This window comes from Bos grunniens, chromosome 13 (genome assembly GCF_055505025.1).
Source record: "Bos grunniens cultivar Pamir isolate PY7600 chromosome 13, Bosgru_T2T1.0, whole genome shotgun sequence".
NCBI classification, from domain to species: domain Eukaryota; kingdom Metazoa; phylum Chordata; class Mammalia; order Artiodactyla; family Bovidae; genus Bos; species Bos grunniens.
In genome coordinates, this window is record NC_141177.1 from 20,996,370 (window position 1) to 21,016,266 (window position 19,897).

General features: G+C 45.1%; 1 protein-coding gene across 3 annotated transcripts in view; it reads right to left on the bottom strand.

The window, feature by feature from the left end:
- The window catches only part of LOC147360396 (short palate, lung and nasal epithelium carcinoma-associated protein 2A-like), a 61,500-nt gene extending 59,677 nt beyond the window's left edge, over nt 1–1,823 (bottom strand). Inside the window, exons 1-2 of one of the 3 annotated variants that reach the window (XM_086330891.1) lie at nt 1,795–1,823; nt 842–986 (exon numbers count right to left, since the gene is read on the bottom strand). In XM_086330891.1, the coding sequence (XP_086187017.1) occupies nt 842–980 (139 nt within the window). In that variant the 5' untranslated portion in view covers nt 981–986; nt 1,795–1,823. Of the gene's footprint in view, nt 1–841 lie in introns of all 3 variants that reach the window. The other 2 variants (XM_086330893.1, XM_086330894.1) reach the window with 2 other exon arrangements.
- Between the last annotated feature and the right edge of the window lie 18,074 nt (nt 1,824–19,897).

Below are 19,897 nucleotides of genomic sequence, written 5' to 3' on the forward strand. Positions count from 1 at the left end.
TGGAAAATCTAGAATCAAGGAAAAATTATGGTTCCAACTCATGAAAGTGGCAAATAGGACTCCCTGGAACAGTCTTGCAGCAGGCCAAGAAAGAAGTGACTCATACAGGAGAAGAAGGCCAGCGTGTCCTAAGGGGGGCCCTTCAGGGAAAAAGGGATTTGACAGAGTGATGGTAGATGTAGAATGGCACATTTGGAAAGAATTAAGAATATATGTTTCAAGAGTAAGTCAAATGAGAAACAAGGCAATAGCTAGCTCAAGGGAAAACAAAAGGCTACAGGAAAAGATATGTAATCATAGTAGTGCTACTTGGCTCTGCAACACAGAATCACCTAATGATAATGGTGCAGACAGAGATGGAAACTACATCTGGTCCTGTAACCTACTAGGCGAACTTGATTCAGACCCTCTGTTTCCGAGATCAGTTCTATCAGCAATGAAACTGGAAAGTATATTTTTGAAGGTTGCCTAAGTCCTGGAAAGGTTTAAAAGGCAGTCATTTTCAGAAGTTAGTTTCTCCTATAAAGAATGTTTGTCAGTGTGCTGGTAATGTTTCCAGGAAATGAGAAGGCCAAGTTCTCTTAAGAAATCAGAATTAAAAAGTGATATGACTACCTGGAAAAGTGGGGAGTTTTAAGCCTACTTAGGTTTGGTAGGGATTAATTTCCAATTAGATAATACAAATTATCAAGAAGATTGAATGACCCAACAGAAGAGTATGCTTCAAATATAAATAAAATATTTAATTTAAATAATGTAGATGACAAATAAAAGATGAAAAATTGAATTTTTTCAAAATTAGAGAAACAGGTGCCTCTGGTCATCCCGCTTTCTGACTCACGTTCAGATGCACTGTCATCCGTCTCGAGCTCTTTTCTAAGAGCAGATTGCAGCTCTCTCACAACGTTGTTGTCAAGAAGAGACGCTGACGTCCCAGTGAGCAGGCCACACAAGAGAACAAGTCTCCAAAGTGGAAGCATCTTGTCCTGGACAGTCACAGGAGGAACAGGAGTGAGAGTCACCCACAGGGAAGTGGGATCTTTAATGAGCACCTATCAGTCTTACACTCAGCAGTCCTTGAAGGTACACGTGGCTATCTGCTCTCTGACAGATGGGCAGCCCAGGTCAGGAAGCTAGAGCAGCTTGCACAAAGATACACAACCACTGAGTAGAGGAGGTACTATTTGAAAAGTCACGCTTGACTCCAGGTCAATGCTCTTTACACAGAGGTCATTTGCATTTTCTGGCTTCTCTGCCTGGAACATTTCCCTCTTCTTTGCATTTTTGCATGAGTCACTTCTTCTTGAGTCTCCAGCTTCAGTAAGACATCATATCCTCTACAAAGCCCACTCTAGGCCCCTTCCCGGGGTCTAGGTCAGGGGACCCCCCTCTACCATCTTGTTGCTTTCATTCTCTGATCAGAGTCCTTGGTACAGTTAGTGATGACTTGTCTCCTTTCTCACCAGGCTGTAAACTCCTTAGATATGGACTGTGACTTTGTGAATTCCCAACTGAGAGTAAAAAACCTGCACCTAATACAGTACAACAAAATAAAAGTTTGCAGAATAAAAGTATAAACACATAAACGGGCACCACATCATGACCCCACATTGCTCACCAGTTTGAGACTTCTCCTAATGTAACTGATTTCTTAATTTGCTATACTGACAATATTAGCTAATTCATGTGGCCCTATCCCTCTGCCTCTTGACCCCAGAGCCTTCTGAAGCTCTCCATGTGGGGTCACATTTAGGGGGAAGCCCACCATTCACAGGTTTGGAGGAGAATACTTACAAAATCCTTGCTCCACTGCGCAGTCTCCTGGAATTCTGCTGGGTGCTGATGGCCCTTATATTGTGGTGATGGGTGGGAGGCTGCCCCTGGCAACAGGCCCTGGGTCCAGGGCTATCCAAGGAGACTCCAAAGAAAATAATCCTTGTCTAGAATGAACAGAGAGAGACTTCCAATGCAAAGGTCACCCAGGACGCTTGAATTGAAATGGGTGGATATGGAGAGGACTCTGTGCCAAGATTAAGAGTAGGTTCTCACGGAAATTCCAGCTGCCAAGATAGTGGCCACTGTAGGTGGGGTTTGGGGTAAAGACTGAGAATGGATGAATTGGAGAATGTTGTGATAGGAGGACCCATAGTGATCATCCAGCCTAATTTTGTCATCATTTGGAAACTCAGTTCAAGAGAAGGAGAGCAACCAGCTTGAGGTCACTCAGTAAGACATGGACAGAGATGTGCTAGAATTATGCCCCATGGAGTCAGGTTCAGGGACTAGTGAGGTCATTTTCTCCAACTCTTCTCTGATTTTTGAGTGCTCTCCACCACATCCTTCACAGTGGAGCCAGCCTCAGGGCAGATGTTTGTAATGATGCATTGCTCAATACCATCCTCTGAAATCTGCCTACTCATTTAATTGGCAGAGTCCCCCCCGAGAGACAACAATATCTGCCTGCAAAATACCTTCTTATATGCGGTCTCCCTCTGCACACCTGCCCTCAGTCCCTCTACCCTCAACGCAGCAGCCAGAGGGGTCTCATTCGGTGTAAAACCAAAGTCCCCATCATGGTCCCTGTGTCATCTGCTCACTGCTACTCCAAACCATCTCCCTCTCCTTCCATGGCCCCTACTGTCTTCCTTCTGTTCTAGAAAGATTCAAGCCTCTTTGCTGCCTTGGGACTCTGCATAGACCATTCCATCTTCCAAGAACTCTCCTCCCTGACTGTCACTGGCTCTCGACATCACCTCACAAATTCTGTGACTGTTCACCTGAGGTGGTCCCTCCCTTTCCCCCTGACTCATCTTCTGGTTGGCTTCTTTCACAGGAAATTATCATCATTTGACTTTTTCCTCTTGTTCTCTGCCCTCAGCAACTTGTTACCATCCTTTAGTCTGTGGCTTTCCTCTCACATGGGTCCCCCAAACCTTGACCTGGCCATAGAATGCTCCAAGCCTCTCTGGAGCATCCTATAAAGCCATCTACTCCCTGGGAAGATGGTAAGGGTCCCATTACCAGAAATGCTCAGGATCTTGACCAGATGGCTGCTAAGATCCTGTGTGACTTGATGTAACTGTGAGCCATGATTCTAAACTTCCTCAGTCTCTACTAAACCACTGTTACACATTTGTATGACTCTTCTTCCCAGATTTTTTTTCTCCCTGAGTCTGGCTCAGGGAGAGCTGTGGTTCTGAGCTATGGGAACATGGAGCTATGGTTCCCTCAGGCTTCCTGCCTCTTTCCTTTTCTCAACCTCCCTGCCTCCCAGGACCCCACCTCCACCTGGCCATGGCCTCTTGGAGTCACAGTGGCTGGTGCTGTTTCTCATCATGGACCACACCCAGGACAAAGCCAGCTTCTGGCACTGATATCAGCCTCCTCTCATGGCTGAGCTTTGAGGTGAAATGATCTTCATGCTTGATCCTTGATGGTGAGTCTGGGGCTGGCACACAAGTTTCTACTTTCTAAGGAGCCATGTTCTCATGGCGACTCACTGCTTTAGCGGTTGCTGGCTCTAATTCACATGAAGACAGAACTTCACCATGATCAATGTCCCCATCTGCTAAAGCATTTGGGGGACTCCCTGGTCTAGTGCACACTAAGCTAAATCTACCAAAGTGGAGAGAAACCATGTCTTCCTTCTTTCTGAGGTCCTTTGTTCTCTGCTCCCTACAGTGTGTTTGGAACTCTTGAAGAAGCATATTCATACTTACACATATGAAATTCAACATGCATGCATGCATACCTACGAGACAAGACAGTATCACTAGATTCAAGGAGAAAACACCTAAATTATCCCCCTATTTTAAGGGCACTTTTACAGAATCATGGAGTCCATGTTACCAGAGTTCTGGTGAAAAAGGTCAGTACGCACAAAAGGGGCTATGGGTCTCCACAGATTGCCTGGGTTTGTTTTTGTCCTTAGAGATACAGTTAAGATACAATTCTCTGACAGAGTTCACTAGAAAATGAAGCCATACAAAGAGAATGAGACAATATATCCTTTCAGTGCCTGGATCCAGCTGTGCCTGATGTCCTCTGTGCCCTAGACTTTCCAGTGCAAATACATTTCTCTCTCCCTATCTTTTTTGTCTGAAGTCAGTGTGAATTGGGTTCTGCTGTTCAAACCCATAGTAAGTCCTGGCTCAGCACACTTGTAGACTCACATCTGCTTCCTCCCTTCTGATGACTACTAGAGGGTGACATGACCACAGTGGAAACATAAGACTTCAAAGCCTCAGAAGATCTTAGAATTCATCAGTTTAACCTCTTTGCTGAAAAGTCTTGGGAGCTGTGGCCCAGAGAAGGAGAAAGACTCATCCAAGACTACATCCAAGGGTTCAAAGTGATTTGAACCCCACTTATTTTCCTCTTTCATTTCATCTCTTTTGGTTTTGATGACATTTTCTACTTTGGGCAATAGTCTTGGGGGAAAAATGAAAAAGATTAACCAGAATCACCTAGTAAGTTTCTTTAAATTATAGATGCCTGGGCCCCTCCCTAGGTACTTAGGCTCAGGGGCTCCAGGGGGGCTGACCAGAAATGGAAGTAACTGGACTAGACGGCTCAAAGGTACTTTCTACCTTGAGTTCTATGAGCTGTGACCCCCATGCCATTCTCTGGAACCTCAGCTCTGCCTAGACATGACCCTCACAACCCAATATGCTTATGCGGCTTCATCTTCTTTCCTCTTCTCAGCAACCATGCAGAGGGTGTTACTGCCCCATTTCCCAGCTGAGAAACGTGATGTTCAGGAAGGCAGGATGACTTGTTCAAGGTCACACAGATGGGAAGGGCCAGAGCAGATAGTGACCCAGTTCTGTGCCTTGTCCCATCGAGGTCGGCTGTTCCAGCTCCCATCCTCTGGGGGCAGCAGCGAGTTGCATTCTTTGGCCCAGATGTCCAGCACCCAGAAAGGCCACGGGTGAATGGCTGACCCTGGGCTTGGCCCCGCAGGTCCGCTTTCGCCATTGGTGCTCACGAAAACCCCATGAGGAGACTTGGAGCCCCATTTTCCAGTTGAGGAAACTGAGGCTCAGGGAAGAGAGGTGACTCACACAGGTCTCACATGGACAGGGCCCAGCATTTGAGTCACCAGGGAAAGACCTTTCACCCAGATCACATTGAGGGCAACTGGTTTGGCAAGAGCGTCTTTGGGCTTGAATACCTTGTTTATTCCTCGAACTCTGCTGTTTGATTTGGTTGTAATGCCTGGTGCATTGGGCCTGTGTCAACCTGGAACACCCGGTCCAGGAAGCACAGATGGGCGCCCACTTGACATCAGACTGGGAGCGCCGGCAGAGATCTCTGGGTCATCCAGGGTTTGCTCCTCCGTTCTTCCACCTGCTTCTCAGTAGGAACCTGTAAGCCTGTTCTGGATTATGACTATGGCCAGAGCCGAATAGGGGTAGGGCTGGAGGCTTGGGGAGCTAGTGTTCCTCACGCTGACTGTGATCCCGCCATCAGAGCACAGAGCAGGTGCCTAAGCTTGGAGTTCGGATGTTGAGGAACCCATCCAGCAGAACCTTGGGCCCGTCAGCAGACCACCCTCCCAGACTGTCTGTGTCCAGTTCTGCAAACACTGGGGTCCCTCTTCCCCTGGTTGTGGGCACAGAGCAGAGGGCTGTGCTAAAATCTTGTGAAGAGAGTTTTCCCAACTCAGGAACACAGGCCAAGGGCCTGAGTGTGATGTAGTGAATTCAACCCCGTTTTTGCCCCAGGTTTCACCTTTTAAAATGGGAAAACAACTCTGTGCTTGGATCCTGGCGGCAAAAGGAAATTAAGAGCATGCGGAGGGGGCGGTGCTCATGCCCCGCCTTCAGTGCTAGGCCAGCTGTGTTTGAATCCTCTCTCTTCAGTTGTTACAGGCTGTGCAGCCTGGACAAGGAGCTTCATCTCCCTGAGCCTCAGGTCCCCTGTGTGTGAAACGGGACTAAAGATGGGATTCTCCTCCAGGTGTGTGGTGCGGAGGCGGTGGGATAATGTGCATGAAGGGTGGAGCATGACGTAGGTCCCTGATATGCAGTGACACCAGTGCTGAATGATGATGACAGTTGCTCCTGTTGTCTGGTCACTTCAGTCCCCTCCACCTCAAGTCTCCCATCTACACTTGGCCCTACCCCAGGGGGTTATAGGAAAGATGAAGTGAGAAGATAAAGGATCCAGTATGCTCAATGCTTAATCAGTGGCTAATGCACCTCTTATTTTCGAGTGCTGGATAAGATAAAATGGTCTCAGGTCACCAGTATACCAGTGTCCACAAATTCCAGCTCCCTTGGCTGATGGTGTATCACCTTCCTTGGCAGGTGCGCTTCCTCATAAGCCTCAGTTTCCCTTCTGGGGCTGAGTTAGCAATGACAGTACTATGGTCCCAAATACAATCTGATTGAGTATGGGAGCTCGATGAAGCTTTCTGGTAAGAATTCCTCGCAGGCAGCTCCTGGACTTGGAGGGAAGGATTGATTAGTGATGCCTGCCACAGGTCAGGAGGGGAGCACGGAGGCAGTGTGTCTTTGCCACTGCTCAGTTCAGTTCAGTTCAGTTCAGTTGTTCAGTCGTGTCCGACTCTTTGCGACTCCATGAATCGCCACTGTTGGCCCAGGTCATATCCAAGAGGCCCTTTATCCAGCGATGGGCACACCAACACCACATGTTCATGGAGAGTGGGACTCTGAGACCTGCCTGAACTGGCAGAGGAGAAGGAGACCCCTATTTGGGTTCCAGTCTTGGCTCTGTTGGTAAGCTGCTTTGTGTGATGTTTGTTTTCTCTCAGCATCTCTGTTTCCTCAGCTGCAAAATGAACAGAGGTTTTCTGCTAGACGACTGACCCCTCAGGGCTTTGAGAGGTGTTCAGGAACACCTGGTGGCTACTCGCTACATTCCCACCAGCTGGGGCACCCCACTCTCTTGCCCTGAGCATGAATCCCACCAGCCCCTGGGCACAGTGATTACAACCCATTCTCTCAAGCCATGAGTCAAGACCACCATCTTCATGCCCAGGGCCTGACATAGAGTAGACAGTCAAATATTTATTATAGCATGCAGAAGCGTTTTCCTTTAATGCTGATTAATTAAAATGTATACATTTAGAAACCATGCATTTCCTTATAATAAGACAGAAGCTTTGGCTAGAGTCAGCCTTGGGTGTGCATCCCAGATTTCTCCCTTGTTGGCTGTGTGACAGCAGGCAAGTGACCTAACACCTCAGCATTTTTTTAACTATGAAATTAGAACTAGAGCGTCCTCTAACTTAGAAGAGCTGCTGGGGGGACTAAATAAGGAAATGTCAGAAGAGAGCCCACGGCAGTCCTGGCTGGAGAAGGTGCTCCATGAGTAACAGTGATCTTCATCACTGCTGGTATTGCGATACATAGTAGTGAGGTGACCTAAGCAGCATTAGGAGCCCAGGAAAACGGGGAGGGTGACATGGGGCAGTGCGTGCAGTTCTTAAAAGTGTGATAGGCCTGGGCTCAAGTCATGGCATTGCCACTTACCAGCCTTGTGAGCTTTCCCTCTCAGAGACTCAGCTTACTCACCTGTACTTTACAGGGCACAGTGGGTTCACCCACATCACTGAGCCGGTCTGAAGCGTACACAGTTAGCACGTGTAAGCCTGGACGCGCGCCCCTAAAGATGTGCTTTCTTCCTCTTCCACTGGAGTGGGGGCCCCACGAGGCAGGGATCTTATCTGTTCTGTGCCCTGACATGTCCCCTGTGTCATAACGATGTGATCGTCGCTGATGAACGTGTCTCCTGACATGTTGCATTTGCTGTTATTATAGCACATAGACCAGGGACCCTGCCCATGGGTGACTTCCCTGAGGGAAAGCACATTGCTCTGTTTTCAAGTACTTTCCATGTCTGCCTTTCCACAGACACTGGGACTTCTATTGCATTGAGACCCACCCCTACCTTCTCTCTGGGCCATCCCTGTTCAGATGACCACAGGTATTTGCAGTGGCCAAAGGTGTGGGCCTGACTGGCCCGAGGTTTCTCCCCTACACTTGTTACTTCAACTAGTGGGGATGTAGCCAGTAGTCCTCAGATATTCCTGACCACCTCTCAGAGCCCTGAGGGTTCAGCTGTGTAGGAGGAAATCTTTGTTCATTTTCTCACTAGAGCAAATGGAGACTCTGGAGAAAATAAACATCTTACTCAGAGTCACAAAGCAGGTTATAAACTGAGCCAAGACTGGAACCCAGATCAGGGTCCCTCCTCCATCCCACAGCACTAGGCAGGTCCCAGAGTCCCACCCTCTATGAACGTGTGGTGTCCACATGCCCATCACTGGTTGGAGGGGCCATTAGGGATGACCGGTCGTGCCCTGGCAAGCATGTAGTCATTCCACTCTTCCCTCTGAACTTGTGGCAGACATCACTAATCAATCCTGCCCTCCAAGCCCAGGAGTGCCTGGGAGAGCTTCTCTGCAGAAAGCTCCATCCAGTGTCTACAATCGATGAGGTGTACTTGACACCATAGTTCTTAGAGTCTCTAACATGATCCTGGATGGGAAGATGAGGCTTAGTGAAGCCTACACTTTCCAACAAAGGGAGTCAGAATTTCTAGACACAGGTCTATACACCAGTCAGCAAGGGAGTCAGAATTTGTAGATGCAAGTCTACTGGAAGTCTGAGCCCATCTAGCTCATGTGGTCTTTATAGCACACAAATATAAGAAATGTAGTTGCCTTTGATTAAGCGTAAAGCATATTGGATGCCTGATCTTCTCACCTCATCCTCTCCATAACCCTGTGCAGTGGGGTCATTGCAGATAGGGGATCTGAGGTGGGAGAGAGTGAAGTGACCAGACACCAGCGATAATTACAGTCATCATCACTGTTGTAACCATGTATCAGGGCCTACACACATGATCCCTCCACATCCTCAAGCACACCTGGGAGGACAGTCCCATAGTTAGCTCCATTTCACACTAGGGGACCTGAGGCTAAGGGAGATGAAGTACCACAGCTGGCAACAGGCAAAGAGAAGATTCAAACCCAGTCTGCCTGACCCCAAAGCTGGGTCTGACAACCACGCCCTCGGTATGCATTTTATTTACATTTTGCCACCAGGATCCAGGCACAAGGTTTTACTCATTTACTTACTCACATTTTACAATGGGGCAGCTGAAGCCTGGGCCAACACTGTGTCTGAATTCACTCAGACAGTTCAACTCAGAGAGTTGAACTCAGTCAACTCAGAGAGTTCACACTCTCTCTGGAACCCCTGGGCCATGGTTCTGAGGTGAGAAAAAGTCTCTTCACAAGATTTTGGCACAACCCTCAGCTCTGTGCCCACAACCAGGGAAAGAAGGACCTCTGGTATTTGCAGAACTGGGTACAGACACTGAAGAGGGTGGTCTGCTGACAGGTTCAAAGCTCTGCTGGATGGGGTCCTCCATGTCCCAGGCCCAGGCTTGGGCACCTGGCCTGCCACCATCTCCCTGCTCTGTGCTCTGATGGCGGGACCACAATCAGAGTGAGGAAGGCTAGACTCTCAAGCCTCCAGCCCAGCTCCTACTTTGTCCTGGTGGTGTTCATCCAGACCCTGTGAGATGCAGCTGGGGGACTGGAGGTGATGGACCCTGGATGACCTGGAACTCTCCACCTGTGCTCCCAGCCTGTGCCAAGTGGGCACCCCTCTGGGCTTCCTGGATTGGATGTTCCGGTTGACAGGGGCCCAATGCATCAGGAGTAACAACCAACTCAAACAGAAGTGGTCAAGGAATAAACAAGATATTCAAGTCCATGGACGATCCTGCCCCACCAGCTGGCCTCAATGTGAACGGGGGGAAAGGTCCTTCCCCTTGAGCCCCAATTCTGGATTCCTGTCCTTGTAAGACCTGAGCGAGTCACCTCCCTTCCCTGAAACTCAGTTTCCTCAGTTGGAAAATGAGGTCTTCCAAACCTTATAAGGTTGTGGTGAGCATCAGTGGCAAAAACGGATGAGCAGCGTCAAGCCTAGAGCCATGCATTCACCTGCACCTCCTGAGTGCTGGACACTGGGGCCAACAACAGGGACTTCTGCTGCCCCCAGAGATGGAAGAGCCGACCCCGATGGGAGAGGGTGCAGAAGTGGGTGCACTCTCCAGCTCCGCCCCTTCCCATCATGTGGCCGTCAGCAAGTCATCCTGCCCTTCTGAGCCCCACATTCCTCAGCTGGGAAATGCGGCAGTAGCACCCGCCTCATGGTTGCTGAGAAGATGAAGCAGGATAAGCATGTAGGTTGTGAGGGGCATGTCTAGGCAGAGGTGGGGCTCTAGAGGAAGGAGTGGCATCTCAAGCTCTTAGAACTTAAGGTAGAAAGTACCTTTGGTCCATCCAGTCCAGTTGTTGCCATTTCTGGCCAGACACCCCAGGGCAGCCTGTCTGGGAGCTGGTAACCCCAAGTATCTAAGAAGTGGCTCAGGTATCTATCATTTAAACAGACTTATTAGATAACTTTGTTGATCTTTTTTCTTTTTTTAAAAGCAAAGCTTAACATATGTGAACAGAAGAAGATAAGTGGGGTTAAAGTCACGTGTACTAGTCACGTGTACTTTGAACCCTTCTCTGGGCCATAGTCTCCCTAGACCTTCCAGCAAAGAGGTTAAAATGATGATCTCTAAGCTTTCCTATGGCTTTCATGTCTGTTATGTTTCCAGTGTGGTCGTGTGACCCTTGAGTAAGTTTCAGAATGGAGAAGAAAGATGTGAGTCTATAAATGTGCTAAGTCAGGATCTACTTACTTGGCTCCCGAATAGCAGGATCCAACCCAAACTGACTTCAACAAAAATAAAAAATAGGAAGGGAGAAATGTATTTTAACTGGAAAGTTTAGGGCATGGAGGACTTCAGGCACATTTGGATCAAGGCACTGAAGGAATACATTCTCTCATGCCCTTGGTATAGGTTCTTTTCTAGTGAATTTTGCCAAGTAATTGTGTCTAAATTCTATCTTTGAGGACAAAAGCAGACCCAGGCAATATGTGAAGACCTAAAGCTCCGTTCATGTGTCATGGGATCTAGCTAAGGGCTTTTCAATTTCTTTTACATTTTCAAAGGACCAGCTATTTGTTTGTTAAATATTTTCTATTATTTTTCTCCTCTTCATTTCATTTAGGGGCTTCCCTGATGGCTCAGATAGTAAAGCATCTGCATTTCATTTATTCCTGCTGTAATCTTTATTGTATTCCTTCCTCGATAACTTTGGGCTTAATTTATTCTTCTTTTTCTAGTTCCTTAAGGTATAGAGTTAGGTTGTTTATTTGGGATTTTTATTGCTCCTTAATGTGGTATTTATTGCTATGAACTTCCTTCTTAGAATTGCTTTCCCTGCATCCTGTATGTTTTGATATATAGTGTTTCCATTTTCATTTGTTTTAAGAAACTTTATCTCCTTCTTTATTCTTTTTATTGGTTGTTCAGGAGAATGTTCAGGGCTTCCCTGATAGCTCAGTTGGGAAAGAATCCGCCTGCAATGCAGGAGGCCCAGTTCTTTTCCTGGGTCGGGACGATCCCCTGGAGCAGGGTAAGGCTACCCGCTCCAGTATTCTGGCCTGGAGAATTCCATGGACTGTATAGTCAATGAGGTCACAAAGAGCTGGACACGACTGAGCGACTTTCACTTCACAGGAGAATGTTGTTTAATTTCCACGTGTTTGTGAATTTTCCAGTTTTCCTCTTACTGATTTCTAGTTTCATGCCATTGTTTTCAGAAATTATACTTGATACGATTTCAGTCTTTTTGAATTTGCTCCAAGTTGTTTTGCAGTTTTCCTAGAAAGTGTTCCACGTGTGCTTGAGAAGAAGGTGTATTCTGCTGCTGTTGAATAGAATGTTCTATACTTGTATGCCAGGCCCATTTGGCCTATGTGCTTAATCTCTTAATCATATCAGACTCTTTGTGACCCCATGGACTGTAGCCCGCCAGGCTCCTCTATCCACGGGGATTCTCCAGGCCAGAATACTAGAGTGGGTTGCCATGCCCTTCTCCAGGGGATCTTCCTGACCCAGGAATCAAACTGGGTCTCCTGCATGGCAGGAAGATTCTTTACCAACTGAGTTACCCGGGAAGTCCCCATTTGGCCTATAATGTTGTTCAAATCCTCTGTTTCCTTATAGATTCTCTATCTGAATGATCTACCCCGTTTTGAGAGTGGGATAGTAAAGTCCCTAGCTGCCACCACATTGCTGTTTATTTCTCCTTGTAGCTCTATTTACTTTTGCTTCATATAGTTAGGTGTTCTAATGTTAAGCACACTAACATTTACTATTGCTAAATCTTCCTGGTGTATTGACCCCTTTATCACTTTATAATGAGTCTCTTTGTTTCTTTTTATCATTTTTAATTTAAAGTCTATGTTGTCTGTTTTAAGTATGGCTAACCCTGCTGTTGATTTATTTGTTAACATTTTCTTGAAATGTCTTTTTCTATCCCTTTACACTCAATCTCTGTGGGTACTTAGTGTTAAAGTGAATCTCTGGTGGGCAGTATATTTTTGGACCTTGCCTTTTATTTATTTAGCCATGCTATGTATTTTAATATGATAATTTAATTCGTTCCCATTTAACTTAATTTTTGATTGGTAAGGACTTACCATTGCCGTTTTGTTAATTGTGCTTTTTTGTGGATCCATTGTTTCTTATTTCTTGTCCTGCTGTCTCTTTTTGTGTGTGTTTTAGTATCCTTTTGTTTCAGTATGATTTAAATTCTTTATGTGTTTTTTTATGTAACAACTGCAGGGCTTTCTCCTGTGATTGTTATTGTTCAATGGCTCAGTTGTGTCTGACTCTTTGCGACCCCAGGGACTGCAGACTGCCAGGTGATGATGAAGGACAGGGAAGCCTGGTGTGCTGCAGAATTCTATAACTGGTGAAGCACAAGCTGTCCTTCAGAACCAAAGAAGGGATAAAACTATTCTGAACAAGTAGAAGCTGAGAGAGTTCATTCTTTGTCTGGCAGTTCATAGATCTCCATTTCTTGAGGATCAGTTATTAGAGCTTCTGTAGTTTCCTTTGGTGGTATCATAGTTCACTTCTGTTGTGTGATCCTTGATTCCTTATACTGGAATCGCACATTTGAGTAATCAGGCTCCTCTTCCAGATTTACAGGTTTTCTTTGGCAGAGACAGTTTTTCACCAGTCAGCTCAACTTCGTATTCTGGGTGTGTCTCTGGTGATGTGCTTGGCCAGATGGAACCTGCTATTTCGGTCTATTTGGAGGTGAGGCAATGGTTTGAGCTCTGAGAATGAGGATAGGGGTGTGCCTCTGCCTGAAGACATTTGGATCCAAATGTTGGCTTGAGTCCCTAATTAGGTGAGGCTGTAGAATGAGCTCTGCAGTTGCCTGGATTCTCTGGCCAGACTTATTAGATATTCAGGGACGTGATGTTATATGCAGTACAATATGTTGCAGGACTGGACCCACAACCTCTAGATTTATTCTTTGAAAGCTTGAGTATCCTGAATTCCATGCCATGAAGCAATGAGTTTTGCTTTGCAAACAAGCGAAGTCACTGGCTGTGCTGTCTTCAAGGGCTACAGTACTTAAGACTGTTGAATGGGCTACACAGCTTCCCATGTGCTCTGGTTAAGTTCTGTAGTTGAACAGGTTACAGGCTGCACTCAGCAATTAGCTTTCCTGTGCCAGCACAGTGGGGGAAGTTGCTCTACTGCTGGTAAAGCTTTTTGTTTATTGTTTTAATTGAAACTGACTCACACCCCAAGTTTCCTGGGTGAGTAGTCCTTAGCTTTGCTTTGCGAACTTTGGGCTCTGCCTGCTTTTTTCTTGTTTTGTGCTTGGTAAACATAGTTTCCAATAGTTGCCACCAGCCCTTCTGGTTAGATGAAACCACAAGACATTCTTCTTGGGGGAGGAAGCTGGGACTCCCCTCCCTGACTGTTCATGGACAAACTGAGCTCTAGGGCCAGTAAACTCCTTGTTTGAGGATGTGGGTCAGACAGACTTGCTTCCCACCAAGTTCTCTGCTCAGCGTGCACCCCCAGTTCAGTTCTGCAACTGGGCGAAGGCACTGGTTGTGATTACTACTTGATCGCTGCAGGTATGAACTTGGTCTGCCAGCACATCCATGTGTTGCTTGTTGCAAGCCCCTCCTTCTCTGTCACTGTCAGTATCCCAGTGGTGAGCCCTCTCACAGGCTCCCTGGCAGTCCCTATGCTGTGAGATCATAATCGGGGCATCCCACAAATTGATCACAATGCCGAAGGTGCTCTGATTGCCTCCCAGGGTTCTCTTCTCTCTCTGGAGGCTCAGAGGAAGCCTCTCCTCATGGTGCTGTACTGGCCTAGAGGAGTGACATGTGGAGCTTCTTTCTTACCCTTCTAAGGTGGTCTGTTCTGGTTCTCTGTGTTGAGGGGGATGCTTCAGTTTCACCCTTGTATTCTAGGATCCTCTCTGTGGTGTTTTGTTCTAATAATCATTAGCTATTCTTACCAGGGGAGCAAAGTCAGGAAGGATCTTAGTCTCCATCTTGGTCACAGCACTCCCTTACTTTTCTTACCATCTCTGCCCCACCAGCTTGTGAGGTCCTTGAGGGCTGGCACCTCCCTCTTCTAAGAAACCCCATTACCAAGCAGAGGACCAGATGCAATACAGGCACTAACTGGTGTGGAATGGATGAACGCACTTCTTTTTGACTGTACACAATGAGACTGTATTCTCAGGATAGCTGAATGGGTGGTGAACAGCAAAACGCTAGCAAGGAGATTCCTTGTACCCTGGAGGTGAAGGAAGAGGCGGGATGCCCAAGGAGGAGGGAAGAGGGGGTGCGAGGCTTGATTGCTTCTCTTTCTGGGATTATATGGACAAACCAGCCTGGAACTCAGATAGCCACAGAGTGTACTAACGGCCCCACACAATGCCAGCACCATCTGTGTGCCCCTTGTACACAGGCCCTGCAGGGTTTGAAGAGTTGAATCACTCAGCATGGTGCCAGGCCAGGCTGGGTTCTTCTTACCCAATGTTACAGCAGAATAGAGGAGCCTGAGACTCACAGTAATATCCAGAGTGGCTGTGTAGGGGCTGTGAGTGAGGCCTTGGCAGGCTGAGGGCTTTTCTGCTCAGCTGTGGGTCACTCTGAGCCAGTTGCTTCTCTGCTCTGGATTCTAACGCCTTGCTCAGTGCACGTGGGGTGCATCAGCACCCTTGCCTGCCCGAACACTCTCCAAGGCTGGAAGAGTCTGGGTTAGAGGGACATGCAAAGGGCGGGAGCTTGGTACCCTTGGACAAGAACCAGTTAGGTGTGTCACGGCCACCCGTAGATTAGTGAACTACAAGAAAACATGGACAAGTTAAATAAAATTAGGAAAACAAGACATGAATAAAAGTAGAAGTTCAACCAAGAAATAGCATTCGTAAAAAAAAAAGCAAACAGATCCCACATTGAAACTACAAGGCCTGAACTGAAGAACTCAATGGAAAGTTTCAAAAGTTTTAATCGACTTGACCATACAGAAGATAGAACTATCTACCTGGATGATAGGACATTAGAAACTACCCAGTCAGAAAAGCAAAAACAAAAAGAGTAAAGAAATCCTATGGGAATTTTATGGGACAGGATGAAAAGAAATAATATTCATTATGGGAATTCCAGAAAGAGAAAACAACAAAAAGTATAATTAAAGCAACGATGGCTAAAATCATCCCAAACCTGGGAAGAAATGTACATCCAGATCCATGAGGTCCAAAAAACCCCAAATAGATTGAATCTGAATAGGTCTGCACCAAGACACATCATTATTATCTTCTCAAGAGTCGAAGAAAAAGAAAGAATTGTAAGAGCAGCAAAAGGAAAAAGAGAAGTTGCATACAAGGGGACCCTGTAAGATTATTGGTTGAGTTCTCAACAGAAACTGTTCTGACCAGCAGACAATGGAATGAGATATTCAAAATACTGAAAGAATATAACTATCAACCAAGAATTCTATAGCTGGTGAAGCACAAGCAGTCCTTCAGAAACAAAGAAGGGATAAAGATTTTATGAACAAGTAAAATCAGAGAGAGTTCATTACCATCAGACCTGACTTATAAGAAATGCTAAAGGAAGTTCTTTGAGTAGAATAAAAGTAGGCTAATTAATAGCATCAGAACATTAAAAGTAGCATAAATTTCACTGGTAGTGGTAAGTATATAGTCATAGTTAGATTCCAATATGGCAATATTGGTGCATAACTCACACAAGTTTAATTAAAAGTTAAGAAAAGAAAGAAGAAAGATAGTCATAACTATAATAATCTATTACTAGTTTTATGATATGAAAACATGTACATTGTAAAAATAACCTAAAATGTGAGGAAAAGATGAAGTAAAAGCATAAAATTTATTGATTCTACTGAAGTTGAGTTGTGATCAGTTTAAAATAGGATATTTCAAGCATAAAATGTTTTATGTTATCCTCACAGTAGCTGGAAGAGTTATTACATAAAAATAACAAGAGTTATTACATAAAAACCCTGTAGTTATTACATAAAAGAACACGGAAAGAATTCAAAGCATATGTAAGAGTTATTACATAAAAACCCTGTAGTTATTACATAAAAGAACACGGAAAGAATTCAAAGCATACTGAAACCAAAAGACACTAAAATACACACAGAAAAGATAGCAGGATAAGAAATAAGGAGCATTAAATCTAGAGAGGAGCAGAAAACCATTCACACAATGGGGATAGTAAGTTCTTTCCAATCAATAGTTACTTTCAATGTAAATGGATCAAATTCTCCAATCAAAATACTTAGAATGGCTAAATAAATTTAAAAAACAAGATTCAAAAATGCATTTCCAAGGGAGTGGATCCAGATGGTGGAGGATTAGGACAAATTCTCACCTTTTCCCACAAATTCATCACAATACATCTACATGTGGAACACTTCTTGCAGAAAACTACTGATCTCTGGAGGAAGACCTCAGAGTGAAAAAAGAACAAGAAAATCTCTATATATCTGGGTGGTGGTGGTGGTTTAGTTGCTAAGTCGTGTCCTACTCTTACGACCCCATGGACTGTAGCCTGCCAGGTTCCTCTGTCCATGGGATTCTCCAGGTAAGAATACTGGAGTGGGTTGCCATTTCCTTGTCCAGGGGATCTTCCCAACTCAGGAATCAAACCCGGGTCTCCTACACTGCAGCAGATTCTTCACCAACTGAGCTATGAGAGAAACCCATTATCTGGGTAGGACAAAGCAAAAAAGAAAAAGAAAGAGAAAGGAGTGGGAATGGAACCTGTGCCCCCGGAGGGAGCTGTGAAAGAGGAGAGGTTTCCACACACTGGGAAGTCCCACCATTGGCAGCGAGATCAGCCAGGACAGAGCGGGAGCTTTGAAGCCTCAGAGGAGAACATGGCCACTGGTTTCTGGAGGGTCAGTTGGAAAGAGACCTGCACAGGTGGTTGTCATTGCTGCCAGACTCCCCAGCCTGAGATGCTCCTCTGTCAGCATGGGCGAGGGCTAGCTGCTGAGGTTTGGGCTTCAGAAGTCAGCTTGGAGAATGGACATAGATTAGGCGCCTAGAGACAGCCTGAGGGGACAAGGGTGTGGTTCTCCACAACCAAGGGAGTATGGGAAGAAGGGAAGAAGCCTGGGCCCCAATGAGGCGAGGCCCCATTGTTGGGAGGCCTTGAGGAGGGCGGTGGGATTGCCTCAGGACCTTCTTTCTCCATGAGTGTGCCCCTCAGGTGGCAGGGCACCAGCCACGTGAACTCCGGGGGTGGGTGCAAGCCACTGCTTCCATCTCAGTCTCCAGAGGTGGGTGCGGACTGCTGATGCCATGAGGATCCCATGATTGGGCACCAGCTGCGGCCCCCACCTCCCCAGGCACTCACCCTGTCAAGGGAATAACGGCCAACATATGCTGAGGAAAGAGACAGCAAGCATCCAACCTCCAAACGTCCCTTAGGCCAAGGAAAATTAGGCTCACACAAGCTACACGGGGACACTCCCATATATAAACAGTATGGGAGTGTATATAAACATATTCAAAGTCTTGCAACCTAGAATACTCTACCCAATAAGATTAGCATTTAGAAAAAGAGAGAAATAAATAGTTTCTCAGGGAAGCAAAAACTAAAAGAACACAACAATACTTAACCTATCTGAAAAGAAATATTGAAAGATCTTCTCAAAGTAGAAAAGAAGCAAGAAGGTACAGGAGGTAGGAAATCAAAATCGGAAGTTAAATCACTTTAAAAAGCCAGTATACAGACCAAAAATAAAAATGAAACTATTTGTGAAAGTGAAGATAAACTAAGCTCAAAGTTAACAGAAGAAAGAACCTAATAAAGATCAGAACTGGAGTAAATGAAACAGTGAAGAGAAAAATTATAGAAAATATTAACCAAACTGGTAGTTGGTTCTTTGAAAAGTTAAATGAAGTTGATAAACTCTTGCTAGACTAACCAGGAAAAAAGAGAAATGACACAAATGAACAGAATTACAGGACAGGAAGGGAAGAGGATGACAGAGGATGAGATGGTTGGATGGCATCATCGACTCTATGGACATGAGTTTGAGCAAGCTCTGGGAGCTGGTGAAGGACAGAGAAGCCTGAAGTGCTGGGGTCCATGGGGTCACAAAGAGTTGGACATGACTGAGCGACTGAACTGAACTGAAGGACCTACTGTATAATACAGGGAGCTATACTCAATACTCTGTATGACCTATACGGGAGAAGAATCTAAAAAAGAGTGGGGGTATGTATAAGTGTAACTGATTCACTTTGCTGTACAGCAAAACTAGCACTGTAAATCAATTATACTCCAATACATTAAAAAAAAATTTTAAGCGAAAAAGGAGACATTACAAGAGATTCTATAGAGATTCAAAGAATCCTAAGAGGCTACTATGAACAGCCATAATCTTAACAAACCAGACAACCTGAAAGAAATAGAAAAGTTCTTAGAAACATACAATTTTCCATGACTGAATCAGGGAAGAATAGAAAATGTGAGTAAACTGATTACTAGTAAGGAGATTGAATCAGCAATGAAAACTCTCCCAACTAACAGCCCAGAGCCATATGATTCAGCAATTTTATCAATACTTCTGGAAATACTTCCAAAATAAATGAAATCACAGACTCAGAAAGATCTCTGCACCCCTATGTTTATAGCAGTATACTTGGAAACACTTAAATATACATTGATGGATGAATGGATAAAGAAATTATGGTATATATAATCTATCTATATATATGTATATATATACACACACATATATACACACACACAGAGAGAATATTATTTAGTCATTAAAAATGATGAAATCTTACTTTTTGTGACTACATGGCTGGCTCTTAAAGGCATTATCCTAAATAAAGTAAGTTAGAAAAAGACCTATACTGTGTGATCTCATTTATAATTAGAAACTAAAAACAAAAACAAATTCATAGAAAAAGAAATCAGATGTGATAACCAGAGGTGGAGAGTAGGAGAAGAGGGAATTGGAAGAAGATGGTCAAAAGTACAAACTTACAATTCTGAACATATGAATACTGGGGATGTAATGTACAACATGACAGCTAGAGCTAACAGTGATGCATGATATACAGGAATGTTGCTGACAGCAAATCCTAGGAGTTCTCATCACAATGAAAAAATGTTTTTCTTTTTTTCTGAATTTTTTATTGTACCTATAAGAGAAGATAAATGTTAGCTGAACCTATTGTCATAATCATTTCATAATACAGAGAAATCAAACCAATGCCTTCAATTTATATAGTGATGAATGTCAATTATTTCTCACTAAAAATGGGGGAAAAAAGATTGTTAAAATGTGTAAACCATTATTATGAGAGCTGACACTTCCTGCACCCTCTGTCTGTATGAGACAATGATGACAAGGTAGCTTGGGTAGACCTACCAGCTGGAAAACATGGTCTCTTAGTTGGGGAAACATTGAGGAG